At 40.8% G+C, this 27,671-nt stretch overlaps 1 protein-coding gene across 12 annotated transcripts in view; it reads left to right on the top strand.

Moving 5' to 3' along the window:
* Window positions 1–27,671, top strand: part of OSBPL1A (oxysterol binding protein like 1A) — a 211,169-nt gene that overhangs the window by 176,780 nt on the left and 6,718 nt on the right. For all 12 annotated transcript variants that reach the window (XM_060028802.1, XM_060028804.1, XM_069541326.1 and 9 more), the window contains 8 exons: window positions 14,839–14,973; window positions 15,966–16,063; window positions 17,489–17,671; window positions 22,135–22,242; window positions 23,150–23,239; window positions 23,474–23,600; window positions 26,543–26,659; window positions 27,225–27,348. In XM_060028802.1, coding sequence (XP_059884785.1) covers window positions 14,839–14,973; window positions 15,966–16,063; window positions 17,489–17,671; window positions 22,135–22,242; window positions 23,150–23,239; window positions 23,474–23,600; window positions 26,543–26,659; window positions 27,225–27,348 — 982 coding nt within the window. The remainder of the gene's footprint in view (window positions 1–14,838; window positions 14,974–15,965; window positions 16,064–17,488; window positions 17,672–22,134; window positions 22,243–23,149; window positions 23,240–23,473; window positions 23,601–26,542; window positions 26,660–27,224; window positions 27,349–27,671) is intronic.

The raw sequence follows: 27,671 nt of genomic DNA, 5'->3' as shown, positions 1-27,671 counted from the left end.
GTCACTTTCTAAACATTTTCATTCTGTTGCTTGAAGTCCTTTTGGCTGCTGGTGTGCCCACGTTGGCGTTTTTTAAATGCCCCTCTTCTCTACATGGGGTAATGTCATCTGAGACTTCCTAAATGTAATTTCCAAGGAGCTAATTCCAGAAACAGTTATTTTAAACAAATATTTTCTGCTCCTACTGCATGGAGAGAAGGATCCATAGCTGGATAATGGGCTTTATCCCAGCCTTGCCGCCTCCTGTCTGTGAGACCCTAGGCCAGTTGCCTTGCTTCCCTGAGTAAAGTTAGGAGAGTAATTTGTACCTTATAGCTGTATTGAGACATAAATAAGATAATTTATATAAAATGTCCAGGACAGACCCTGGTTTAGCTTAATGCTCAACATTATTATCAACAGTTAATCACACTTGAGAATCAGAATACCTGGGCTCTGATTCCATTTTGATTATATTAAGTTTCATCAGGACAAACCAAATGTATCTAGACAAATGTATATATTCTTAAATAAAATAACTATACATATTAGTCTCTGAAGAACTGAAATTTTCAGGACAAAAAATTATATCCTACAGGATTCATATTTTTCAAGCCCTTAGTAAACGTATTTATCATTGAGATCCAGTATGTAAATATGTACATATGCATGTGTGTTTAAAATGAAAACCAGTTCCGCCAAAGAATCCTCATCCTTACAATAAATGATATTTTCTGTTATATTAGATTAATGCTGATTCCAACTCACTAAATTGATTTTGTAACCTGCTAGTGAATGAAACCCACAGTTACTGTAGAATTGGTACCACATTTGTCTAAGGCTGTTGGGTCAACAGAATGGGTATGAAAACTGCAGATGTGGTTTAGTCTTTTTGGCAGTCGTGGAAAGTACAGCTCTGTGTATTTCTCTTGCTTGAGTCTGTCACCTACCATCTCCTGTCTCACTGGGTGTCGGATTTAGTGGTATTGTCATGAGTTTGTTCAGGCTAGTGACTGATGATCGTCTAGTTTATGTCTAAAGCAAGCATTCTGTCTAAATGGAAACTATCCATTCTTTTAAAAGACGGGAGATAATGTCATGTTGGCTTCTGCCTGTCATACTTCGAAAGATGCTCTGTTTCTCTAGAAGGGTGGTTTTACCTTTATTTTTAGGTGTGGAACTGTTTGTGCAAATAAGCAGGCTGAATCATAAACAAAATAAAGCAAATAAAAGCAGACCTGTTTGGGTTGAAAGGGCACCATGGAATGTTTTGAAACTTATATCTATAGAACTGTCTGAATAAATCACAGAGAAAGAGCTGCAGGGGAAGTAATATTTTGGGAACGTATTTCCTGCTGAGGTTTTATAAGAGACTAACATTCTAGATGAATAATTATTAATATTTATTAATGTGATTGAAAGGCAGTTAACTGGCATTTGGAAGTTATTGTTCTTGGGGCGCCATGTCTCCCCTCTCATGGGCAGCGGAATCAGTCCAAGCGGGTGAGTGTTGAGCACAATAGAGATTTAAAGTGCGGTGTATCTTGAGAGAGAAATGCAAATAACATCACCAGAATAAAAGTTTTTAAATAATTTTTGGTATCGACCCCTCTTATATCTGCCTCCTGCTACCCCCAGTGAGGAAAATAGGTAAAAAATTAGAAGATATTAGTATCCATAGATTTTATTACAGTTAACTTCAAAGTGAAGGCATTTTTAACCCCCCCCCCCCATTGCATTTTCATGATTCTATTACACTTAATAATCCAAATACTGGGCTTCTCTGGTGGCACAGTGGTTGAGAGTCCGCCTGCCGAAGCAGGGGACACGGGTTCGTGCCCTGGTCCGGGAAGATCCCACCTGCCGTAGAGTGGCTGGGCCCGTGAGCCATGGCCGCTGGGCCTGTGTGTCTGGAGCCTGTGCTCCGCAACGGGAGAGGCCACAACAGTGAGAGGCCCGCGTACCGCAAAAAAACAAATAATAATAATCCAAATACTTTACTCCAGGTCCTTTCTATGTGGGTAAATCTCAGTTACAGAAGCCATGGACATACCCTTCAGCTGGTTTTTCCCATAGTTTCACATTCCCAGTTTCTTAATTTTGTAATAATAAGTCTTAAAAGTAGCAGAGGAAATCTGATATTGAACCGTAGCTTTTCATGATGTCTCTGTCGACTTGAGGAGCATATGAGATCAGAGTGGGGAGTGTGGGCATGCTGCTGGAAACCTCCCAGTTCTACGCTCAACTGGGGTCTGGTGCCAACTTTTTCAGAAATCAGTGCCCCTCATTTATGATGATACAGTTTTATGGCATAGTATCATTAATCCCTTCAGACATGGCTTTTAAGAACACATGATAGGTGCTTACCTGCCATGTATGGTCAAGGTATAACTTCATCTTTCTCAGGTAGGAAAGTCAGTGTCTTCAGGCGTTTGTCATCCTGGGCTTCGGTGCCCTGCAGCACCTTCTGCAGCCGGGCTCACCTTGCTCCATCCTCCACTGCCACATATATACACGTTTGACTTTGCTTTTTTCTAAAACAAATATAGAGACTTAGATTTCCAAAACGAATGACACCCTTTTTTCTCCCAGTCTGTTTTGGACAGGATTATGTTACCAAACGTTGGGTTATACTACATGAAATGAATAATTTACATAAATGGAATAAATCCTAAATCTCTCTGTGATTGAAGCATTTACCAAACAGATTCCCGTCTCAGAATTAATACTTGATGTTGGTTAGTAGTTTGAATTCTTTGTTCCTTACTTCCTTACTCCCACTGTCCTTTTGTTAAAGGACTCTAGCCTCATAATCCCATTGTCTTCTGTTTCCCCTGTTTTCTTTCTCCTCTTCTCTCCCATCCCTTTAGGATTTGTCAGCAGGACTCACCCAGAGGCTAGGTCATGGGTGTCCATACTTAGTGACTTGGAAACCAGGGCCAGCACCAGGGTGAGGCAAGCGAGGCATCCAGGCACAAAATTTGAGTAGGCGCCTGCACCTGAGACCACGTCTGCTGAATGTCTTGGAGTCATAGAATAGCATTAGATTATTATAAGAGGGTGAAGAAGGTCTGTTATATTATAAATACCGAGTTATTAAAGTGAAAATGTTGTATCATTCAGAAAGGTATATTCAGTGCAACCGAATTCCATAGAGACTGGAATATAAGAGTTGAAAACTTTATAGTTCTAGTTTGCTCCTTTAACTCCTATTTCCATTCCATATTTACTACAGAATATTACCCTAACCTAATTTTTTTCATCTTTGAAGGTTTTTGATTACCTTATCATACTTCACTATCACAAAAATACATATTAAAATTTAAAAATTTATATTTTATGGCCATAAGACTTTAGTACTAAAAGTTTTAAGTTATTCTTACATTAGTGATCAAAATAACAAGCGTTACAAAATTTATGAAAGTATAACATAAAAGCTAAAATGTTATTCATAAAAAGGATTTTTTTCACTTTGGCTGAGATATCTGAGAATGAATATCACACATTGCTAGAATGAGACAGGATTTTCAGTAACAGTTCTTTTTTTTTTTAATAGATTCAAGGATTAGGAAGCCTTGCTCATATTAATAGACAGATGGGAGTAGGAGTTCTGTGGTTTTTTTTAGTATCTAGCAATGTCATTCAGTTCTTTGACCTTTTCTTGACTATATGTCAAAAAGCAGATGGTAATATATTATCCATCAAAAATAATTTTTTATGATCCATAAATTGACAACTCAATAGGACTTCCTTCAGTGTTATTGGAAACAACATTGGAAAACTCTAGGTTGCAGGAGGTCTTGTTACCTTCCCTTGGAGTCATGGGCATCTGGGTCTCTGGGAAATGGAGTGGAGAAGCTTTGCCAGGGCTCTCACCTTCGGTTTCTGTAACTGTGTCCTCTCACTCAGATATACCTTGCAATATTGAGAAGGGGTTGGGAAAACTGAAGTATTTTCCCTGAAGCACACCTTGCCAGTATAATCTTTTTTCATGAAATGCTTTTTATCTTACCATGCACTTTAAATGTTCTCCCCCAAAACCTCAGATTCTTCGCATTCCCTTGATGCAGGATGTCTGCCGCGTGACCTCAGAACCAGACGCATCCGGGTCAGCTCATGATGTTATTTTGGGGTTCAGATAAACACGTTGGTATATGTCACTGTGACAACTGTCCCATTCTTGAATTCTAAATATAAGCCAGATACAGCTCTAGATAAGATTTGGAGCTTTGCCCAAACTGGTACATTATAAATACTGACTTAAGAGACAGGAGGCAGAAGAAGCAAAGTAGTTAAACAAAATTTGTCATCTCTACCGCCTCACTCTATAATGATCTGAAATCAGAATATCCCAACAGGGGAGAAGTGACTGGAAGAGCTTCTGATGTCAGGTCCTTGCCTTAACGAAAACAGGGAAGTCGGGGAGCCATCCTGCAGAGCAACAGGGCCTTGATTTAAGAGGCTTCCTTGTACCGGTACTGTATTTCTAAACCTCCCTTCACTCGGTGCCCTGAAGGTTTTTACACATCAGAGCAAGAGTGCTATACTAGAATTCAGGATGGTGTAAGGGGTGTCTCCCCCACACCCCAGGTAAAAGAAGGGCGATTTTAAAAGAAGACGTGGGAAAAGAGCAACAGTGTGACGTCCGACGCAGGTGTGTTCTTGGCCTGTCAGTTCTTAGGCAGGAGTGCGTGTGGAGGGTGAGCACCTGCAGATCAGTCCCCCTAAAGCATCCATCGCTGCTCACAGTCACCCTGCGTGACTACAGTGTGGAGACCACGGACCTGGTCCAAGCGTCCAGCCAGCGCCTTAGTTGTCCTGCCACATTCCCACCTAGCGGTTGTCCATCAAGAGGACTCACACGGCCTCCCAACTCTGAAAAAATTCAGCTACGAGACAGGAAGAAGAGGAAAGGAATATCTGTTTATCTTTTCCCTCAAAGCTTTTCTTGTCTTTTTCTCCCTGTTTTGACCACTGGTTGCACCCAGTTGCCCACAGTGTAGTTCATTCAGTTCACATGCAGACGCCCCTTTCCTGTGCATAGTTCCTTTGTTTCTGGCTGTTGTGTTCTCTGGGGCTGGTCTGTGAGAACCAAGGAACAGTGGTGTAACCAACAGCAAAAGGCGTCAGAGCAGCAGGCTTGTTCAGACTGCTCGACCAGAGTGGTCCCCGAGGGCTGACTTGCAAGGTCTCGGTGTGACTGCTTTGGGCATGATCAGTGTGTTCAGATGGCAAGAACCTCTCACGTGATGGTAAACTAATAGATGATAGACGTCTTGTGGAGAGGGAAGGGACTGAGTAGCCCAAGATGGGAAAGAGACCTATGGCCCTCCAAGACCCTTACATGTAAGAAGGGTAAAGTTTTACCTCTTTGGGGCTGTCGTGGAGGGAGGATCCAGTGCCTAGCTGGTGTCACAGAAGGCACATCCAAGGCACAGAGCCAAAGCTGCTGCCAGCGCCTGCCCATCAGTGACGAGCCTAGAAGCCCACTTAGTGCTTGGGTCGCACACCTGTGTGAGGACCCCGCCCACCGGCAGACTTAGCTTAAGACCTAAGCTGAGCTGCTCTCTGTAACCCAGGTCTTAAATATTTGCACAGTTGGGCGTTACGGTGCTCGGCGTTATACACATAAGTTATCTTCCACTTCAGTTGGGATCAGACTTGGCCTTGTTGGTTTGTATAGTGCGTAAGTGACAAAGCAGCCTTCCCTTCTTTTTCTTGTCCGTTTGTGGGCTGATGAGCAACTGCAATTAAGAGTTTCTTCAGTTTCATCGTTAGTTGCTATTAATTTGTATGGCTACATGTAAACTTTGCTTTTAGCTGGGTCACAAGGTAGGATTGCCTGGCATAAATATTTAATTTTTCCAGCTGACTGAAGCTCTCAGTGATAAAAGTATTCCAGCTCATGTTTCTTCCTGAAACTTGACCTTCATAATATGCACTGTTGCTTTTCCTATTATTGGAATGTATGCAGTACTAATTAGTTGTATGCAGTATCTGACAAATCCAATACCCAACTTCATTGTATTGTAAGTAAAAACAGGGTCTCTGTGAATTTCCAAGAGGGAATGAAATATAGTTTGTATCACCGAATTTTTTCATTACGTATCCAGGGAACTGTAGATTTTAACAATTAAAATATCAGTAATTGTACAGACTAATAAAGGCAAAAAATTGCAAGTCCACTGCTGTATTTTAAATAGCATGTTAGACTCTTCTGTGCAGTCAAGGTGGTTTTTATGGCCATCTGTGTTCCCTCAGGCCTTATTCTGTCCCTTCCACTCTGTGTCTATTTCCTGGGCCACAAATGTGCCTTTTCATTTCCTTGAATGCTTACATTCTGAGTTACTAAAAGAAGCAGGAAGGTGTTTACATTATTCTAGATTATAAAATTGGATTTAAAGACCCTTTCAGAATTTTGGGAGCTTTTCAAATGATTAAAAAATAGTCCGCCCATTGAATGGGTGATAAAACCATGTCCTCTGTACCTTGGTTTCCAGAGTGGACAAACCACTATTTCATTGACTTGCTGACCCACATGAAGTCTAGCCAACTGGCGGTGAGCAGCCAACGGCTGGTAGACAACGTGACTGTCCCATTCTCGCTCGCATATATTCTCAGGGAGATAATGTGAGGGTATGGCGATGTATACAGTGTCGCTATGGAGATGAAAGATTAAGTCCCTAGGCCTGGATTCCCATCTGAGCCGCTGTAATGACAGAAGCGCCAAACGCCTTGTCACCCCCCCAGCGTGTCTCTTATTCCCTCAGTGCGTGTATAATAGTCTAGTATTTTTTAGGGAAAAAAGCTCAGAATCAAACTTAGGTAAAGTTCTTCATTCCTTTAACGAATAAATCCTTTAAATCCCTTTAAAGTAAATCTCACCCTGCTGTTGTGCGTGACAAAGCGAAATGTGGAAAACGAGAGCAGAGCCAGAAATGGCATCATTTACGTCACATACTGTCACGGGCCAGGGCTCATGTCGCCACCCTGGTGAACCCCTGTCATCTTCGCGATTGGACGGGACAGTCAGACAGCAGCGAGAGCCTCAGCAGCGGGGAGTACGCGATGGCTTCTGACTGGGGCTCCGGGGGGAACAGGTGTCCTTCCCTCACTTCTTCACCTTTTAAGATTGGAACTCAAGCCACGCTGCCATCTGAGTGGCTTCTCTGCAGCTCGCTGCCCAGGCGACAGGATGAGGCATCCCAGCCTTCAAAGCCGCCTTGCCTCCACACGGCCTTGGAGGACTTGGCAATCTTGAATGTACTATTAATAGTAATGGTCATAGCTAACATTTATTGCTCACTTAATGTATGCCTGACACTGTTCTGAGTGATTTGTATGAACTAATTAATCCTGACAGGCCCTGTGAGGTACATAACTAAGCCCCCATTGGGCGGAGAGGTGAGGGACTCACAGTGATGCAAGCATCAGGTGGCAAGGGGTGTGTGCTCTCAGAGCCCATTCTTTTATTTTTCAATTAACACAGTATTTACCATTTTAACCATTTTTAAGCGTGCAGTTCAGTGGCGTTTGTACGTTCACATTATGCTGCCGTTACCACCCATGTAACTCTTTTCATCTCGTGGAACTGACGTACTGCACCCCTTAAACAACAACTCCCCACCTCCCTACCCCCCAGCCCTGGCAGCCACCGTTGTGCCTTCTGTTCAGAAGGCATTCCTTTAACCACAATGCTCTACTGTCTCTGGAACCCAGGACTGGACTAACCTGGGTATATTTTGTTGTTCTCTTTTTCCATCGTGCTTTTCTCTTGTCTGTTTTATCATGAGCATAACGTCAGCCTGTATGTCGTAAGGCGGTCCACCTTCTGCAGTGCAAGGTTGTCAGCTTCCCCATCCCTTCCTTTTGCCAGGCTGAAAGTGTTAGATTACCTGGACTACCAACTCCTGGAGTCAACCACTGTTAACTTTTTGGTGCTCCTACCTTCTAATATTTGTCTATAAAACATGTATTTTACAAAATTAAACTATTTTTGAACATGTTGCTTTGTAACCTACTTTTAACCTCATTTTGCTTTGTGAACTATGTGCATCATTAAACAAGAGGGTTCTGACTTCAGGGAGTTTGTATTCCAGTGAAAGAGTCAGGAGAGTCTAGTGCACTGTGATAAATGCCCAAATAGGAGTAGACTCAGGGGGCAGTGGAAACATACAGGAGCACATAGGGCACGGGTGCCTGCAATGTGCTCTGCTCTCTCTGAGGTGATGAGGATGCAGGCGGAGTATAAGATATTATCCTTCACCTCAGGAATTGCATTACTGTGTAGTTAGCAAGATAAGCTGGTTAGTACCCCTGACATAGCAGCAGGCTGTATAATCTGTGATCAGATGCTACATTGTGCGATACAGATTCTGGTGCTCCAGGAGCTGGAAGAGGCGAGAAATCAATGAGTACTGGAATAGTCGAGGAGGAGAGACTTGAACTCTCCTGAAATCCTAGCGGGGAGGAGATACAAGAGTTAAGTGAAGAGAGTAGGGCATTCCAGGTCAGAATTGGCTATAATAAGACTTTTAATCCAGTGTCTAAAACAGTGCCTGGCACCTAGTAGGTGCTAAATAAAAATTTTTTTAAAAGCTATTTTGAAACAGTTTTATTTCTGTATGCATATTCTGTACAGCCAAGTTGCTTTAGAGAGACAATCTTGGTGGATTTTTTTTTTGAGCTATAATTGACAAATATTTAAATTCTACATCAAGATGATTGGATATATGTATACATTGCGAAAGGATTCCCCCCATCCAGTTAATTAACACATCCAGCACCTCACATATGTATCCTTTCTTGGTGAGAACATTCAAGTTCTACTCGCTTAGCAAATTTCATTTATACAAAACAGTGTTATCAATTGTAGTCATGTCACCATGTTATACAGTAGATCCTCAGACCTTATTCATCTTATAACTGAAAGTGTATACCCTGTTACCAACTTCTCCCTATTTTCCCCACCCTGAAGCCGCTGGCAACGACTTTCTACTGTGTTTTTATTGGTTCAACTTTTTTTTTTTTTAAGGTTCGCATATGTGTGATACCATACCATGCAGTGTTTGTCTGTCTGGTTTATTTCACTTAGCACAAGGCCCTCCAGGTTCATCCATGTTGTCACAAATGGCCTTCTTTTGTAAGGGTAATATCGTGTGTGTATGTGTGTGTGTGTGTGTGTGTGTGTGTGTGTATGTATTTGTGTGTGAGTGTGTATATATATACACACATAGATATATGCATGCACACACACACACCCACATTTTCTTGATCCATTCATCCATTGACGGACACTTAGATTGTTTCCATTGTATATTCTCGGCTCCTTTAGCAAAAATTAACTGACCATAAATGCATGGATTTATTTCTGGGCTCTCTATTCTATTCCATTCATCTGCCTGTCTATTTCTATGCCAATTCTGTACTGTTTTGATTACTATATCTTTGTGATACAGTTTGAAATCTGGGAGCATGATACCTCCTGCTTTGTTCTTCTTTCTCAAGATTGCATTGGCTATTCACGGTCTTTTGTGGTTCCATACAAATTTCAGGATTGTTTTTTTCTATATCTGTGAAAAATGCCATTGGAATTTTGATAAGGATTGCATTGAATCTTTAGATCACTTTGGGTAGTTTGGACATTTTAACAACTTTTGTAATCCATGAGTGCAGAATATCTGTCTATTTATTCGTGTTTTCTGCAGTTCCTTTCATTAATGTCTTACAGTTTTCAGTATATAGCTCTTTCACCTCCTTGGTTAATTTTATTCCTAACTGTTGTATTCTTTTGGATGATATTGGAAATGGGATTGTTTTCTTAATTTTTCTTTCTGATAGTTTGTTGTTGGTGAATTGAAACACAACTGATGTTTGTATGTTGATTTTGTACCATGCACCTTTACTGAATTCATGTGTTCTAATTGTGCTTTGGTGGAGTCTTTAGGGTTTTCTACATATAATATCATGGCATCTGCAAATAGAGATAATCTTACTTCTTCCTTCTTGATTTGGACGCCTTTTATTTCTTTTTCTTGCATGATTACGCTGGCTAGAACTTCAGTACTGTGTTGAATAAATGTGGTGAGAGTGGGCATCCTTGTCTTATTTTTGATCTTATAGGAAGAGTGTTCAGCTTTTCACCACTGAGTATGATGTTAGCTGTGGGCTTGTCATATATGGTCTTTATTATGTTGAGGTATGCTTCCTCTATGCCCACTTTGTTGAGAGTTATTATCATGAAAGGATGTTGAATTTTGTCAAATGCTTTTTCTGCATCTATTGAGATTATCCATTGTTTTATTAATGTCATATATCACATTTATTGATTGGCTTGTATTGAACCATCCTGCTTACCTGGAATAAAACCCACTTGATCATGGTGTATGACCCTTTAAATGTATTGTTGAGTTCAGTTTGCTAATATTTTCTTGACTTTTGCATCTGTGTTCATCAGGGATATTGGCCTACAATTTTGTTTTCTTTGTCTGGTTTTGTCTTTGGTTTTGGTGTCAGGATAATGCTGACGTTGTAAAATGAGTTTGGAAGTGTTCCCTCCTCTTCTGTTTCTTTGAATAGTTTGAGAAGGATCCGTATTCATGCTTCTTTAAATGTCTGGCAGAATTCACCAGTAAAGACATCTGGTCTTGGATTTTTGTTTGTTGGCAGGTGTTTGATTACTGCTTCAGTTTCCTTACTAGGAATTGATCAGTTCAGATTTTCTATTTCTTCATGATTCAGTTTTGGTTGGTTGTATGTTTCTAGGAATTTATCCATTTCTTCTAGATTGTCCAATTTGTTAGCATATAATTGTTCACAGCATTCTCATGATCCTCTGTGCATCAGTATCTTCTCTGTCATTTATAATTTTACTTATTTGAGTCCTCTCTTTTTCTTGGTGAGTATAGTTAAAGATTTGTCTATTTTACCTTTTTTTTTTTTTTTTTGTGGTACACGGGCCTCTCACTGTTGTGGCCTCTCCTGTTGCGGAGCACAAGCTCTGGACGCGCAGGCTCAACGGCCATGGCTCACGGGCTTAGTCGCTCCGCGGCATGTGGGATCTTCCTGGACCGGGGCACGAACCCATGTCCCCTGCATCGGCAGGCAGACTCTCAACCACTGTGCCACCAGGGAAGCCCTCTTTTTTAAAAAAAAAACAGCTCTTAGTTGCATTTATCTTTTTAGTCTCTGTTTCATTTCTTTCCACTCTGATCTTTGTTACCCTTCCTTTACTAATTTTGGACTTCTTCTAGTTCCTTGAGGTGTAAAGTTAGGCTGTTTGAGATCTTGTTTTTTAGTGTGTTTATTGCCATGAACTTCTTTCTTAGAGCTGTTTTTGCTGCATCCTGTAAGTTTTGTATGTTGTATTTCCATTTTCATTTGTCTCAAGATATTTTTTGATTTCTTCTTTGACCTATTGGTTGTTTAGTAGCATGTTTACTTTTCGCGTATTTGTGAATTTCCCAGTTTTCTTTTTATAATTTATTTCTAATTTTATACCATTGTGGTTAGAAAAGATGTTTGATATGATTTCACTATTTTTAAATTTATTGTCTTGTTTTGTGGCCTAATATATAGTCTATCCTGGAGAGCGTTCCATATACACTTGAGAAGAATTGTGTATTCCTTTATTGCATGGAGTGTTCTGTATATGTCTCTTAGGTCTGTTGGTCTAACATGTTGTTTAAACCCATTGTTTCCTTACTAAGATTTTCTGTCTGGATGATCTATCCCTTGTTGAAAGTAGAGAATTGAAATCCCCTGCTTTTCTTGTATTGCTCTCTATTTCTCTTTTAAGATCTGTTAATATTTGCTTTTAGGTGTCCCTATTTGGGGTGCATAAATACTTATAATTGTTATATTGTCTTGATGAATTGACCCCTTTACATTATATAATGACCTTCTTTGTGTCCTATTACATTCTTTGGTTTAAAATCTGTTTTGTCTAATATAAGTATAACTACCCCTGCTTTCTTTTTGTTTCCATTTGCATGGAATGTCTTTTTCTATCCTCTCACTTTCTATCTGTGTGTGTCCTTAGAGCTGCAGTGAATTTCTTGTAGTCAGCATAGTTGGGTCTTGGTGTTTTCTGTTTTCGGTTGGATAATTTAGTCCATTTGCATTCAAAGTAATTACTGATAGATGTGGTTTCACTATTGCTCTTCTGTTCATTGTTTTCTGTTTTGTAATTCCTTTGTTCCTTTCCTCTTCCTCTCTTCCTTTGTGAATTTGATGATTTTCTGTAGTTGGTATGCCTAAATTCCTTTATCTTTTGTGTATCTACTATAGGTTTTTTGCTTTGTAGTTACCATGAGGTTTATGTAAAACATCTTATAGTTATAACGGTCTGTTTTAAGCTGATTACAAATTAACTTCAAACACATACAAAAGCTCTACATTTGTACACTCCCTGCCATTTTATGTTTTTGGTGTCACAATTTACATCTTTTTACATTGTGTATCCATTAACAAATTATCATAGTTATAGTTACTTTTAATACTTATGTCTTTTAATCTTCGTTCTAGAGTTATACATGAACTACCCAGCACCATTACAACATTTGACTATTCTTGAATTAAATACTTGTGTAAAGAAAATGACCATGATTGAATGAACAGATTGGAAGTAGTGCCCCTCCCTTTGATGTTAAAAGAAAATCTGACTTCCCAGAAGCATTGGTAGGAGTACAAATCGATAAAGGGTTGAAGGGTTGAAGGCATTCAGCTTGGTAGTAACTGTAAAAATTTTCAGTGAGCACACACCTTTGACCCAGAAATCCCACTTACAGAAATTTACTTTAAAACCATATTTGTTCATGTTCTAAAGGATAAGATTAAATAGTTTATGGTATATCTATAGACAGACTTTTAAAAAAAATTTAACAAATACATATAGCATTTACTAATGTGCCCAGAACTGGTCTAAGTGTTTTGCAAATATTAATCTTACAACAATGCTTTGTAGTAGATTATGTTATATACACTTATATTAGTGCCATGTTATTGATAAGGAAACTGGCAGAGTTTAACTTGGCCAGAGTCACACATCTAGTAAATGAGAAAGCCTGCAGTGGAACTCAGTCTGATTCTGACATCTTACCACTGCGCAGTGCAGCGATTACAAAGAACTTGATGGACTCGGTGTTGTAATGTACGTTTATGTAAGACCTCCGAACACAGGAACAGCATAAAAAGGCAAGTGATGAGCCAATACATAGAGCAGATCCCATGCATTAAAAGAATCCGATAAGATATATGTGTGTACATACACGTGTGTGTAAACACCCAGCATTGTATCCCAAACTGTTGGAGGTGCTTTGCCTCTGAGGGGAGGAGCATTTTCATGTCTTTACTTCCATGACTGAGAATTACATATTCTTCTATTAGTTTTTGTGTGTTTTTTTTAAGAAAAAACTCATGAAGACATTATTAAGTAGAAGAAAGAGAGTCTAAGATATCTCAATTAAGAAAAGCCTTGGCAGTCCCAGCTTTCTGGACTTGGCCCCAGCAGTGAATTTCTGCACTTACTGAGATCTCAGGGTTTATATAGTAAAGCCTTCTTTTCTTCATCTCCTTATACATTCCCGTTCTCCTTTGTCTTCCCAGTGAGGCAGCAGTAAACCTACCATTTCTTTTCATTACATTGAGCTGCTACACGTCTGTCTGCGTTCTGCAGTATTGTATGCTAATGTGTGAGCTTTTATTTTATGCGTTCCGATAGTAGTTTTGTGAAGGTTACTTTATTTTTAATTGTGCATATCTGTAAGAATGTGGATGTTTAGAGGGGGAAAGTCAGAGCCAAGACAGGTGGCGTTCAAGCTCGATGGCACCTTGGGATGGTTCACGGGGTCATGACTTTAGTCAGCGGGCTTCATGAAAGATGGGATTCTCACGGGAAAGGTAAATAATAGTAGGTGGAAGGTTGGAAAGATCATCAGACTATTCCAGAGAAAACCAAGATAAGTTTGTTCCCTGGTGAATTTGTTAAAGAGCTCATGGTGCGACTGTTTGCTGGCAGGATATGGTAAGCAGAGTTGAAAGGTTGCAATTCAGGTCAGAGGACCCCTACCCAATCATTAAATTATTTCTGGAAGTCTACTGTGATTGTGTCATTCTAGCAGATAGAATTTAAAACCTATCCTGTGAAATACACAATAGCCTTCTAGTACCCCAGTTCACAATGTGTAATGGATCGGTGTTCTCAGAAAACCTCAATGTTGTCAGTCAGTAACAGTCTGGGGCTTCCCTGGTGGCGCAGTGGTTGGGAGTCCGCCTGCCGATGCAGGGGACGCGGGTTCGTGCCCTGGTCCGAGAAGATCCCACATGCCGCGGAGCGGCTGGGCCCATGAGCCATGGCCGCTGAGCCTGCACGTCCGGAGCCTGTGCTCCGCAGCGGGAGAGGCCCCAACAGCGAGAGGCCCGTGTACCGCATAAAAAAAACAAAAAAAAACAGTCTGAAATTCCTTTGAAAAATTATCCACAAAAATGGTATATGTGGTTGCTCCTCAGCCCACTATGAAGACTTTTGGTCTTTGTGTCCCCATGACCTTTATATGCCATTTCCTAATTCTGATCTGAGGAAGACTTATTAATAGTCATCATCTCACTGCTCACCAGTAGATTTCAAGCTCCTCGAAGCCAAGGAGAATGTTTGGGTAGTCTTTGTATTTCCTTCAAGGCCTAGAACAATATACTCCACATGGTTAGATGCTCTGGGAAGATTATGAAATGGAACTGATACTAATTAAATGTGCTGTTTTCTGTGACTTCCTTTCCAGGAACGTGTTATGTAGAGACAGCAGCGTGTAAGTTTGCTGTGTATGTTGGGCGTCACGGTTTCCTTTTTTTTTGGTTAAATAGGAACTCTCCAAGATCACCATGCCAGTTATATTTAACGAGCCTTTGAGCTTCCTCCAGCGACTCACTGAATATATGGAGCATACGTACCTCATCCACAAGGCCAGTTCATTTGCTGATCCTGTGGAAAGGATGCAGGTATGTGTCAGGCAAGCACTGGGAAAGGTCTAAGTCTTAGGAAGTCTTCTCTGCCACCTTCTCCCCTCCCCACGCCCCAACCACATATGCACAGAATTCATGTTAAGTCCAGTGTGAGGCTAGCAAACGTTATCATTACATAGTCAGCATGTTTGGAGAGTCGTCTGTGTTCCTTCCCCGCCACCCTCTAGTCAGAGTGCCACCATAGTGGAAAGACCAACGAGAATTGCAAGAGAAGCAGAACGTGGTCCAAAACCAAACCTGGATGTTGGTGAGCTGTTTCTGAGTCTTTGTTTTAGAAGGTAGCATTGTGTTAGGGTAAAAATATTCAACCTTTCTTTCAGACTTTCTCAGTGTTTCCAAGAAGGAATAGATATATACATACACGGATAAATATGTGTATTTATGCTTATAATGTGTGTATATAAATACACACTTACTACTATAGGTTAAAACAAAGGACAACAAGGAATTGCACTTTTTTGTTTTCCTCTGAAGAGAAGGCATTCATGTGATGTATATGGATTGACTAGACACAGGGAGAGTATAGTAGATACATTCTTTTCCTTCCAACAAAGCAATAGCATTCTAAATGGAGTCATTCTGTCTTTTCATTTATATAAATGAGCTTTTCCCAACCTCATTGGACTTGATACCAATTTGTTTAGTTTTTTCGCACCATCCTAAAAGTGATGTACTTTTTAGAAATTTTAAAGGAATTAAGAGTAATTTAGGATTTGAGAGTTTTTTAAAAGTCCTTGAGAGAATTTGTAGCACAGTTGGGATGATCTTTAGGAAGTCTCAGAGTAATTTTCATTCTGAATATCCACATTTGCTTATTAGTTTGCTTATTAAGCCGTGTTAAAAATACAAAGTAATTAAACTCCTCAAAATCATTTTGTAAATTACTGTTTTCAGCAGAATTTCAGTTCCTGAAAGAATGAGGAGGCAGCAAGGCTATTTTTAACTTCTCCTAATGCTCTGTCCCACAGTGTGTAGCTGCATTTGCTGTATCTGCTGTTGCTTCTCAGTGGGAACGCACTGGAAAGCCTTTCAACCCACTTCTGGGAGAGACTTATGAATTAGTTCGGTAAGATCTTTCACACTATTCCAGGTGGATAGTTGAATCTCCATGATTTACATAGCTCTTCAAATGAAAATGTATATTTTTTGAGCATTTACCAACATTTTGTATGACTGAAGAAAGTTAACAATTTTGTGTCTATAATATTTATTATTTTAGAAATTATGTCAAAAATATGAAAACATACATAAAATGAACCATTACAAGGATTTCAGTATTCCTGATCTCATGGGATTAGTAATCATCCTTTCTCCTTATGTAGACCATAAAGCATGATAGGGGTTTTTTGGGGGTTTTTTGTTTAAAAAATAAATAAATTAATTAATTAATTAATTAATTTTTGGCTGCATTGAGTCCTCGTTGCTGAGCACAGGCTTTCTCTAGTTGGGACGAGGAGGGGCTACTCTTCCTTGTGGTGCGCGGGCTTCTCATTGGGGTGGCTTGTCTTTGTTGCAGAGCACGGGCTCTAGGCGCACAGGCTTCAGTAGTTGTGGCTTGCGGGCTCTAGAACGCAGGCTCAGTAGTTGTGGCGTACAGGCTTAGTTGCTCCATGGCATGTGGGATCTTCCCGGACCAGGGCTCGAACCCGTGTCCCCTGCTTTGGCAGATGGATTCTTTTTTTTTTTTTTTTTTTTTTGCGGTACGCAGGCCTCTCACTGTCGTGGCCTCTCCCGTTGCGGGGCACAGGCTCCGGATGCGCAGGCTCAGCGGCCATGGCTCACGGGCCCAGCCGCTCTGTGGCATGTGGGATCTTTCCGGACTGGGGCACGAACCTGTGTCCCCTGCATCGGCAGGCGGACTCTCAACCACTGTGCCACCAGGGAAGCCCCGGCAGGTGGATTCTTAACCACTGCACCACCAGGGAAGTCTCTGGGTTTTTTTAATAAGCATATAAAATATATTAGCATAAACTTATGCTGTTGGCATACCGGCAATGAATGTATCTAGAGCTGCATTTCCTGCTGTAGCTTGCTTCTTTACACACAGTTAGGGAATTCATTTGGCTTTAGTTTTTCTGAATCTTTCTCTTCCCTCCACAAATTTTGATCTCATTTATTCCCTAGATGTTTGTAAAGGAGATACATTAGATTCTTCAATCTTAATATAAATGGAACGATAAGCTTTAAATTTACATGGCTAATATTGTCAATTCATGAAAATCACCCAAATTCTTGTGGGTGTTCTTTATTTTAATGTGTTTAAGTAGCTAGGTTTATAATAACATTGATTTTAGTTGTTTGGGTTGCATATGTGCAATTGCTCATGTGTTGTCCTTCCATCAGGATTATAACAAAGGATTGTTTACTTCGTCAAATCTCTTTCCTTAATACTTTAACATTGCTTTTTCACGGAAATGACAGTAATGTATACATTCTGTGATAAGTTTATTATATAACACTACCGTTTTTTGTTTGTTTTTTAAATCTTAAGAGATGACCTTGGTTTCAGACTCATCTCTGAGCAGGTCAGCCATCACCCACCCATTAGTGCATTTCATGCTGAAGGATTAAACAATGATTTCATCTTTCATGGCTCAATCTATCCCAAACTGAAGTTCTGGGGGAAGAGCGTAGAAGCAGAACCCAAAGGAACCATCACGTTGGAGCTCCTTGAGTGAGTCAGAATCACACCTTTAACTCTTTTCATGTGTACCTACTCATTAGTATATACACTTGCACACAGACTTGACCTTGTTGTTCAAAAGGTGGAGACAAAGAAACTGCTTTTCTGAAGTGTAAGTTTTCTACCATCATGTAAAAGAATTTGAGAAACATGGCCATAGCCATTGTTAATCAGCCTAGGTATGTGTAAAAAGTTTAACTTGATGTTTGACTGTGGTGTTTGTTTGGATCTATTTTAAGATAAAACGAGTTAATCACTGCATGACAGTTCTTATGAGACAAGCTTTCTATATATCATGGTAATAATATTTTGGTTAACCATCTTTTAAAGTGAATTCACTTTGAGAAATATTGAAATAACAATCACATTGGTACATCTTAGACATTAGGTTAAGTTGAAAGTTCTCTTCTTTTGCAATAGAAAAAAGATTGCCATGAAATACCTTTCCACTTATTTGTGTCATCTTCAGTTTCTTTCATTACTGTCTTGTTGATTTCAATATAAAGGTCTTTCACCTCCTTGTTTAAATTTATTTCTAGGTATTTTATTCTTTTTGATGCAGTTGTAAATGGAATTAATTCTGTGCTCATGGATTGAAAAAATTAATACTGTTAAAATGTCCATACTATCCAAAGCGACGTACAGATTCAGTGCAATCTCTATCAAAATTCCAATGACGTTTTTCACACAAATAGACAATCCTGCAATTTTTATGGAATCACAAAAGACCCCAAATAGCCAAAGCAGTCTTGAGAAAGAAGAACAAAGCTGGAGGCATCATGCTTCCTAATTTCAAACTATATTACAAAGCTATAGTAATTAAAATATATGGTATTGGCATAAAAACAGACACATAGATCAATGGAACAGAATAGAGAGCCCAGAAATAAGTCTATGCAAATAGGGTCAGTTAACTTATGACAGAGGAGGCAAGAATATACAACAGAAGAAGGACAGTCTCTTCAATAAATGGTTTTGGGAAAATTGGACAGGCACATACAAAAGAATGAAACTGGACCCCTCTCTCATACCATACACAAAAATTAACTCAGAATGGATTACAAACTTGAACATATGACTGAAAACTATAAAACTCCTAGAAGAAAACATAGGCGGTAGGCTCCTTAACATAGGTCTTGGCAATGATTTTTTGACTCTGACACCAAAAAGAACAAAAGCAAATATAAACAAGTGGGACTACATCATACTAAAAAGCTTCTGCACAGTAAAGTGTTTACTGTGGGTAAATGAACAACAAAATGAAAAGGCAGCCTACTGAATAGGAGAAAATATTTGCAAATCATGTATCTGATAATGAGCTAACATCCAAAATATATGAAGAATGCATACCACTCAATAGCAAGAAAAAAAAATCCAATTAAAAAGTAGGCAGAAGATCTGAATAGACATTTTTCAAAGAAGACATACAGATAGTCAACAGGTAAATGAAAAGATGCTCTACATCATTAACCATCAAGGAAATGCAAATCAAACCACAATGAGGTATCACCTCCCACCTGTGAGAAAGGCTAGTATCAAAAAGACTAGAAATAAATGTTGGTGAGGATGTGGAGGAAAGGGAGCCCTTGTGCACTGTTGGTGGATGTAAATTGGTGCAGCCGCTATGGAAAACAGTTTGGAGGTTCCTCAAAAAATTCAAAGTAGAGCTACTATGATCCAGCAATTCCACTTTTGAGTATTTATCCAAAGAAAACAAAAACACTAACTCAAAAAGATATCTGCACCCCCATGTCATTGCAGCATTATTATACATATTATACATATTCCATACAATAGCCAAGATACGGAAACAACTCAAGTGTCCATCATTGGATAAATGGACAAAGAAATTGTGGCATACACACACACACACACACACACACACACACACACACACAAATATTAGCCATAAAAAAGAATGAAATTTTGCCACTTGCAACAACATGGATGGACCTCAAGGACATTATGCTAAGCAAAATAAGTCAGAGAAAGTCTAGTACTCTATGATCTCCTTGTGTGAGAGAGAAAGAGAAAAGAAAGAAAAAACAATAAACAGACTCTAATCCCAAGGTGACTCAGATATTGAAATCTGTATCAAAGACTTTAAAGCAGCTCTTATAACTATGCTCCATGACATAAAGATGAACTCTTAAAATGAATAGAAAGACATTGGAGCAAAGAAATGAAAGTATTTCTGGAAATTTTAGTACTGAAAAAATACAATAACAAAAATAATAACTGGATAGGCTTGATAGCAGAATGAAGATAATAAAATATGTTCTCGATCCACATGCTGAAAACTATAAAACACTGATTCCAGTTATCAAAGACTATGAGTAATGGAGAGTCATACTGTGTCTCACCATACTTGGAATCCTTAATATAATTTAGATGTTAGTTTTCCCATAATTGATCTATAAGCAATCTATATTAACACAATCTAAATTTAAAAGTACCAGGATGATTTTTGATACATAAAGAGAAGTTGATCCTAAAATTTATATGGAAAGGCAAATGAAACACTATAGCCAAAACAGCTTTGAAAAGGAAGAACAGAATTGATGGACTCCCACTTCCTAATTTTAAGACTTAACAGTAAAGCTGTTGTAATCAAGACAATGTTGTATTGACAAAAGGATAGACACATACATCAAGGGAACAGAGAATAGAGTCCAAAAACTGACCCACAGAAACATGGTCAATTGATTTTTGACAAAGGTAAAAACCCAATTCAGTGAAGAAGGATAGTCCTCTCCACAAATGGTGTGGGAACAGTTGGAAGTACGTATGTTAAAAAAATGAACCTCAACTTACATCTCACAGCTTAAACAAAAATGAACTCAAAATAGACTATAGGCTAAAATCTAATATACAATTATAAGCTTTTGGAAGAAAACAGGAGAAAACCTTTATGACCTTGGATTAGGCAATGACATCTTATGGATATAATACCAAGGCACAGTCTAGAAAAGACAAAATTGATAAATTAGGTTTTGTCAAAATGAAAAACTCTTGCTCAATGACAAACACTCTTCAGAGAATGGAGAGGAGCCATAGATAGATAAACATTATTTGCAAATCATTTATCAACAAAGGACTTGTATCTAGAATGTGTAAAGAATTCTCAAAACAATAAGAAAACAAACAACCCAATAAGAAATTGGGCAAAAGATGTGAACAGACACTTCACCAAAGAGATATATGGATGACAAATGAGCACACAAAAACATGCTCAACAGCATTAGTCATTAAAGAAATACATAATCATAGTGGGATACCACTACACACCTGTTAGAATGTCCAAAATCAAAATAATTTTTAGAACTGACAGTACCAAGTGTTGGCAAGGATGTAGAGCAACCAGAAATCTCATATATTGCTGGGGGGAATCTAAGATGGCAGAGCCACTCTGGAGAACAGAGTTAACCCTATGTTAACCAGATAACATAGGGTTACAGAGTTAATCCTGTGTTAACCAGATGACTCAGCAGTCCACTCCTAGGTGTTTACTCTGGAGAAATAAAGACTTAACATTTTCACAAAGACCTGTGCCCAAATGTTTATAGTACTATTAATTGTAATCACCAAGCAACCCAGCATGCTTCAGTAAGTAAATGGTTAAACTGTGATACATCCATACAGTAGAATACTACTCAGAAATAAGAGAGAGCAAATTATTGATAAGTAGAATTTAAAATGGATTATACAAATGAAGGAACTAATTTTGAAAGGTTACATGGTGTATTATCCCACCTATATGACATTCTGGAGAAGGCAAAACTATTGCAATGGAGAGCAAATGAGTTGTTTAGGGACTATGGTTGGGGGAGGGTTTGACCATAGAGGGGCAGCATGAGCGAATTTGTGGATGGTGTGATGGAATTGTTCTATATTGTGATTATAGTTGTAGTTACAAAGATCTACACATGCACTAAAACTCACAGAACTAGATACACCAAGAAAAGTGAATTTTACTGTGTGTAAATTAAAAATAAATTGAGACATAAATGTACGAAGATGTAAAACGAATGTTTTCAAAAGCAAAGGATGTGTAAAATTGGAGCTTATTCACATACACAAGTTTTTCCCTTCGGTGAACTAGAAAGTACTAAATAGACTGTTTTCTACTTCTAATTTAATTTTGTTTATTATGTTTTCACCAAACTTTTGAATGCTTAAGATGATTATGTACATAGTTTAATTTGGAGTTTGGTAGAAAGATAGAATTTTTTTCTTAAGCTTTTGTATCCTTTTAAGAAACAGTAAGAGGAGTCAGATGATACCTATTTTACTGTGATTAACACCAGCAGAGTTTTTACGGTCTTAGAGTTTAGTCATCTCCAGCAGTCTGATGTGTTATCCTGAGTAATAGCGTTTGAGGCAAATGCACTTTTTAAACAGAGTAACACTTCTCACTTATTTTTCTGGGCTTTGGTTTTCTTTTTGCTCTCTAGACACAATGAAGCATATACGTGGACAAATCCTACCTGCTGTGTACATAACATCATTGTGGGGAAGCTCTGGATTGAGCAGTACGGCAACGTGGAGATCACAAACCACAAGTGAGATGCTTCGTCCTCCTCCCCTGTGCCTTCAGTCGTCATCAGAGGGTGCCAGTAGTCTTTTTACAAACGTTCTAGTACAGCCTGATGATGATTTAAGAACCAGGCAGTATAGCTCTGGAGTAAATAAAGCCCATCTATTTAATGAACAGATTTTATGTTAAAGTTTCTGATTAGGGGAGACTGGGGAACTCAGAGCTTCTGCAGCCTTGGGGAATGTTCATTCCCCCCTCCTTCAGCTCATTTTGCTGATCCTGATTAGTTTGCATTGTTCACGTGGGGATGGGTGGCAGGAGAAACACGAAAGTTGAGAAGAGTTGGGTTCAAATCCTACTCTGTGACCTTAGGCCAGTGTCCTAGTTGGCTCGGGCTGTTGTAACAGAGCACCATGGGCCGAGTGGCTTCAACAGCAGACGTTTATTTCTCATGGTTCTGGAGGCTGGGAAGTCCCGGTCAGGGTGCTGACAGATTTAATGCTAGGTGAAGGCCCTCTTCCTGGTTTGAAGTTGGCCATTTTCTCAAATCGTTGTATGGCAGAGGGAACGATCGTCTCCCCGTATCTCTTCTTAGAAGAACACTGATCCCATTCATGAGGGTTCCACCCTTATGACCTAATTACCCCTAAATACCCTCGCGTGGGCGACTAGGGCTTCACTACATGAATTTGGTGGGCAAACACTCATTCCATAACAACAAGTCCCTTATTTTTTATGAACCTTGCTTTACATTTTCTCCGTGGTGGGTCGAGTACTGATTATGGGTTAATTATGATGCTCTCTGTGTGGAGCCCGGCATGCGTTAGGAAGTCAGTAAGCAGCAGCTGCTGTGAGAAAGGTTTTCACAGTCACTGTTCTCTCTAGTGGCTTCTGTGTTGAATGGTAACCTGAGCTCACTATCTCCTTTACAGGACTGCGGACAAATGTGTGTTGAATTTTAAGCCATGCGGCCTTTTTGGTAAGGAGTTACACAAAGTTGAAGGCTACATTCAAGATAAAAGGTAAAGTTTCCATTTTAAATGCTGACTGGTATAGGTGTCGTTCACTAAATAAAGTGTTATTAAAATCTGCCATTATCTAGGAAACAAGCATTTCAGTAAATTGAAAAACTCTTTCTTCTGCAAGGAAATATTTATTTCTTTAAAGAATCTGATTTGTAAGCATCTTTATAGTAATACTCAGTTACAGCAAAACGCTGGTTTAATTTCTGGCTAAACATCGGTTTCTCTTGACAGCAAAAAGAAGCTCTGTGCCCTCTATGGGAAGTGGACAGAATGTTTGTACAGTGTTGACCCTGCCACATTTGATGCTTACAAAAAAAATGATAAGAAAAACACTGAAGAGAAGAAGAACAGCAAACAGGTGAACGTCCCGGAAGGTGGCATCGAAGGAATCACGGGACTCTTTAAATTTGTACTAATCCTTTTGGAGGTGGCCTGTTAGCGGGTCACAGTGTGACCTCTTATGCTTGGTGCTAATGCATGTAATTTTTCTCCTTGAACCTTCTTAATGAACCAGTTATCCGCCTTGGTAGCGAATGTTTGACATAATCTCCCGTGGAGTACGGGTGTGTACCATGCAGTTATACACGCGGCATAGAACTCAACATTGCTTTGGAAAGTTGGAGTTCATCTTAGACCAATGTCCTTGTCCTCCTTTCTGTTTATGTGCATTAGCAGTTGAGATCATTTGAATATTTGAAATTTCACCCAGAATGATCACATACGTTTTCATGCTTGCAGCAGTTGTGTTGCCCTTTTGTATCCGAGATCCCTGAAGCTGAGAGCATCGCAGTTAAGGGATTCATTCCTGGACGGCTGTCCTCCTCTTACTAAGCGTTCTCCTAACGGGACAGTTTAACGTTAGACTCTCCCCGTGTGAGGCCACAGGTTTTCGTCACAGGGCCCCGGGAGGCTGGACCTCTCAGCAGACTGAGCTAAAGAGAGCTTGTACCTATTTGGACAGGAAGCGTTGGAGGACTGATGCCTTTCCAGTAACGGACATCACGATTCAGAGCACGAGCTCTGCTTAGAATCCCGCTTCTCCCACTTCTGAGTGGTTCAGTCTCGGGCAGATTCCCACCCTCTCTCCGCCTCAGCACCTTCATTTATAAAATGGGTACAGCAATAGCACCCACATGTCAGATGAGTTGACGGAGGTCTGGGGTTCCTGGTGAGGACAGCTCAGGCCCCCCGTCTGCTCTGAGCATCACACCGGCCACCGAAGCACCATCTCAGAGCTTCCGGCTCCCCTCGCCCCACCGTGTCGAGCTCTCTGGGACCCTTCAGGTGACTCTTACACATGCAAGAGTTTAGGAAGCCCCTAACCTTCCTCAAAAACAGAAGGTGTATGTCTGAGTGGCTTTCTTTGTAAACCGGTTACCGGGGTCCCGGAGGCAGAGCAGCTGGTGCAGTTGACGGCAGTGGCGTTTCCCTGGCTGGGCCCTTCTCCCCTCCCTCTGCCTCCATCTCTGGGCACAGTCCACTTTCCTCCTCCACCTGGGTCTCCGCTGCTTCTCCTTCCTTCCGGGGGTTGCACTGATGCTTCTCTGCAGTGACCCCAAGACTGACGGGGCTGGAGAGGGAATGCTCCAGGATACCAGGCCCCAACCCGAACTCCTGGGCGGTGGCTCAGCCAGCACAAGGCAGCTTGGCGAAGACAGGGCCTCGTCCTCCTTTTACAGAGGTGGGAGGTGGCAGAGGAGGGCCTTGGCGAAATTCCAGAAAATCTCCCTCATGTCCCGAAAATCCCCGGTCAATCTTTGTAGAAAAACGGCCTTGCCCCTTGGAGAGAGAAGTCAGCCTCATGCTCACCCTGTGTCTACTCTTGCCTCCCATGGGCATCGGCCACCGTGGATTTCTGATGTTCCCGAGCGTATTTAAATGCCTTGGGGGAGCTTGTCACCAGTGTTGTCCCTTCCCTGCTGCTGTTTTTAAAGTTGAATATCTCAGCCAGTAGTTCTAGATTTGGTAACTGTGACATTGGGAATATGACTTAGCCTTCCAAAGGCTTAAATTCTTTATATATAAAATTTTATGGGTGGGCTTCCCTGGTGGCACAGTGGTTAAGAATCCGCCTGCCAATGCTGGGGACACGGGATCGAACCCTGGTCTGGGAAGATCCCACATGCCGCAGAACAACTAAGCCCGTGCACCACAACTACTGAGCCTGCGCTCTAGAGCCCGTGAGCCACAACTACTGAGCCCACGAGCCACAACTACTGAAGCCTGCGCATCTAGAGCCCGTGCTCTGCAACAAGAGAAGCCACCACAATGAGAAGCCCGCGCACTGCAACAAAGAGTAGCCCCTGCTCGCTGCAACTAGAAAAAGCCCGCGTGCAGCAATGAAGACCCAACACAGCCAGAAATAAATAAATTAAAAATAAATATTTTTTAAAAATTATTAAAAAAACTTTGAGTTTATTACATAAGGACTAAATATACAGAGAGCTGCTAGCAGCTCTGCCAGGTTGGGTGTGGGGGGGGGGCGTGCAACCAGAGGAAATGTTAGTTTCTTTTTTAGCCTTACATCTTTTTCATTGATTGATTGATTGATTGACTATAAATTTATTTATTTATTTTTGGCTGTGTTGGGTCTTCGTTGCTGTGTGTGGGCTCCTCATTGTGGTGGCTTCTCTTGTTGTGTAGTATCAGCTTCAGTAGTTGTGGCACTCGGGCTCAGCAGTTGTCGCTCGCAGGCTTTAGAGCGCAGGCTCAGTAGTTGTGGCGCACGGGCTTAGTTGCTCCGCGGCATGTGGGATCTTCCCGGACCAGGGCTCAAACCCGTGTGCCCTGCATTGGCAGGCGGATTCTTAACCAGTGAGCCACCAGGGAAGCCCCTAGCCTTACATCGTTTTAAATCCTCTTTTTATAGAATGCTTTCAGGATCCCTACTGGTTTGTGTTGTTGATAAATTTAGTTAAATGCTCCAAGAATTTAATCTTTTCTTGCTCTCATAATGTTCCAGTCAATACTTAAGTGAGTTATTTTGGCTTTAAAAAAAAACTTTAAAAATATTACAACATGATAGTAAAGGCATGATGATGGTGATGGTAATGGCTTGAATGCACAGAACCCTAAATGAGACCACACATAAGGCTCACGAGGCTCGCAGCGCTTACTCACTAGGCCTGCATTTATTGGCTCCCTGGCCTGTGTTGAAAGGTGAGGATGTGAGAACGAGAAAGTCATGGTGCCCCGGCCCTCGTACAGTTACATCCTAATGCTGTGCAGTCAGCGGTGTTTATTTTACAATTTGTAAGTATATTCTTTTGAAAACATTTGTTCGTCTGTTGGTTCTTCTAGATGAGCGCTTCTGAGGAGTCAGACGAAATGCCAATGCCAGATTCCGAGAGCGTGTTTGTCATTCCTGGGAGCGTTCTCCTGTGGCGAATAGCCCCGCGGCCTCCCAATTCGACCCAGGTGAGGCTGGGCGTGCTGAGTGCGGCCTCCTGTTTACTGGGCTCTGACGGTGCTTTTCCCCCGGCCCAGGCGGGACCAGGAGGAGGCGGGTGGTCATCAAAAGCTCCTAAGTCGTCCCTCTGTGGCTTCTAACCCGGGACGGGGCATTCGTGCCGCCCAGGCCTCCTGGTGTCTGGCTGGCCAGGACGCCTTGGCGTGAGGCTTTGGGGGGCTTCCTTAACAATTACTGAGGGGCAAGACTGACTGTCGTTAAATGCAAGGTGGTGCAGCCAGATCTAGCAAGTAAGGATTTAAGTGAAGAACAGAGAATGTTGGGTTTGCTTGGATCTCTCCTTCGAGGTGATGGTGGTGGAAGATATTCATGCTGGGAGGCCTGCTGTGGGGCTTTCTTTGAGACAGATTCCCACAGGTGGCACAGACTTGGGTGAAAACACTGAGATGTGTGGTCTGAGAAAGACCGTTGTCACCACAGAACAGGGGGTCATGGTCAACTGTTTCTGCCTTCAGGGTTTCATTCTGCATTATGCCCCGGTATATGTTAATTTGAACATTTTCTTCTTTTCAGATGTATAATTTTACTAGCTTTGCAATGGTTTTGAATGAAGTAGACAAGGAAATGGAGGGTGTGATTCCTAAGACAGACTGCAGGCTACGTCCTGACATCAGAGCCATGGAAAATGGGGAAATAGGTAACCAGCACCTGATGGCGGCACCAGTGAAGATTGATTTCTTTGAGGAGGGTGGTTTGTTTTACTCCTGGTTACTGTCAGCACTTTACTATGTTAGCACAACCATCTTTAGTCTCTCTTAGAGACTTTTTTTTAAAGTATTTATTTATTTGGTTGCTCCGGGTCTTAGTTGCGGCACGTGGGCTCCTTAGTTGCGGCAGGTGGGATGTAGTTCCCCGACCAGGGGTGTAACCCGGGCCCCTTGCATTGAGAGGGTGAAGGCTTAACCACTGCACCACCAGGGAAGTCTCTAGAGATTTTTTTTTTAATTAAAATTCAATTTA

This window comes from Delphinus delphis, chromosome 13 (genome assembly GCF_949987515.2).
Source record: "Delphinus delphis chromosome 13, mDelDel1.2, whole genome shotgun sequence".
NCBI classification, from domain to species: Eukaryota; Metazoa; Chordata; class Mammalia; order Artiodactyla; family Delphinidae; genus Delphinus; species Delphinus delphis.
Note: the sequence above shows the minus strand (reverse complement) of the source record. Positions and strands in the feature narration are given on the sequence as shown.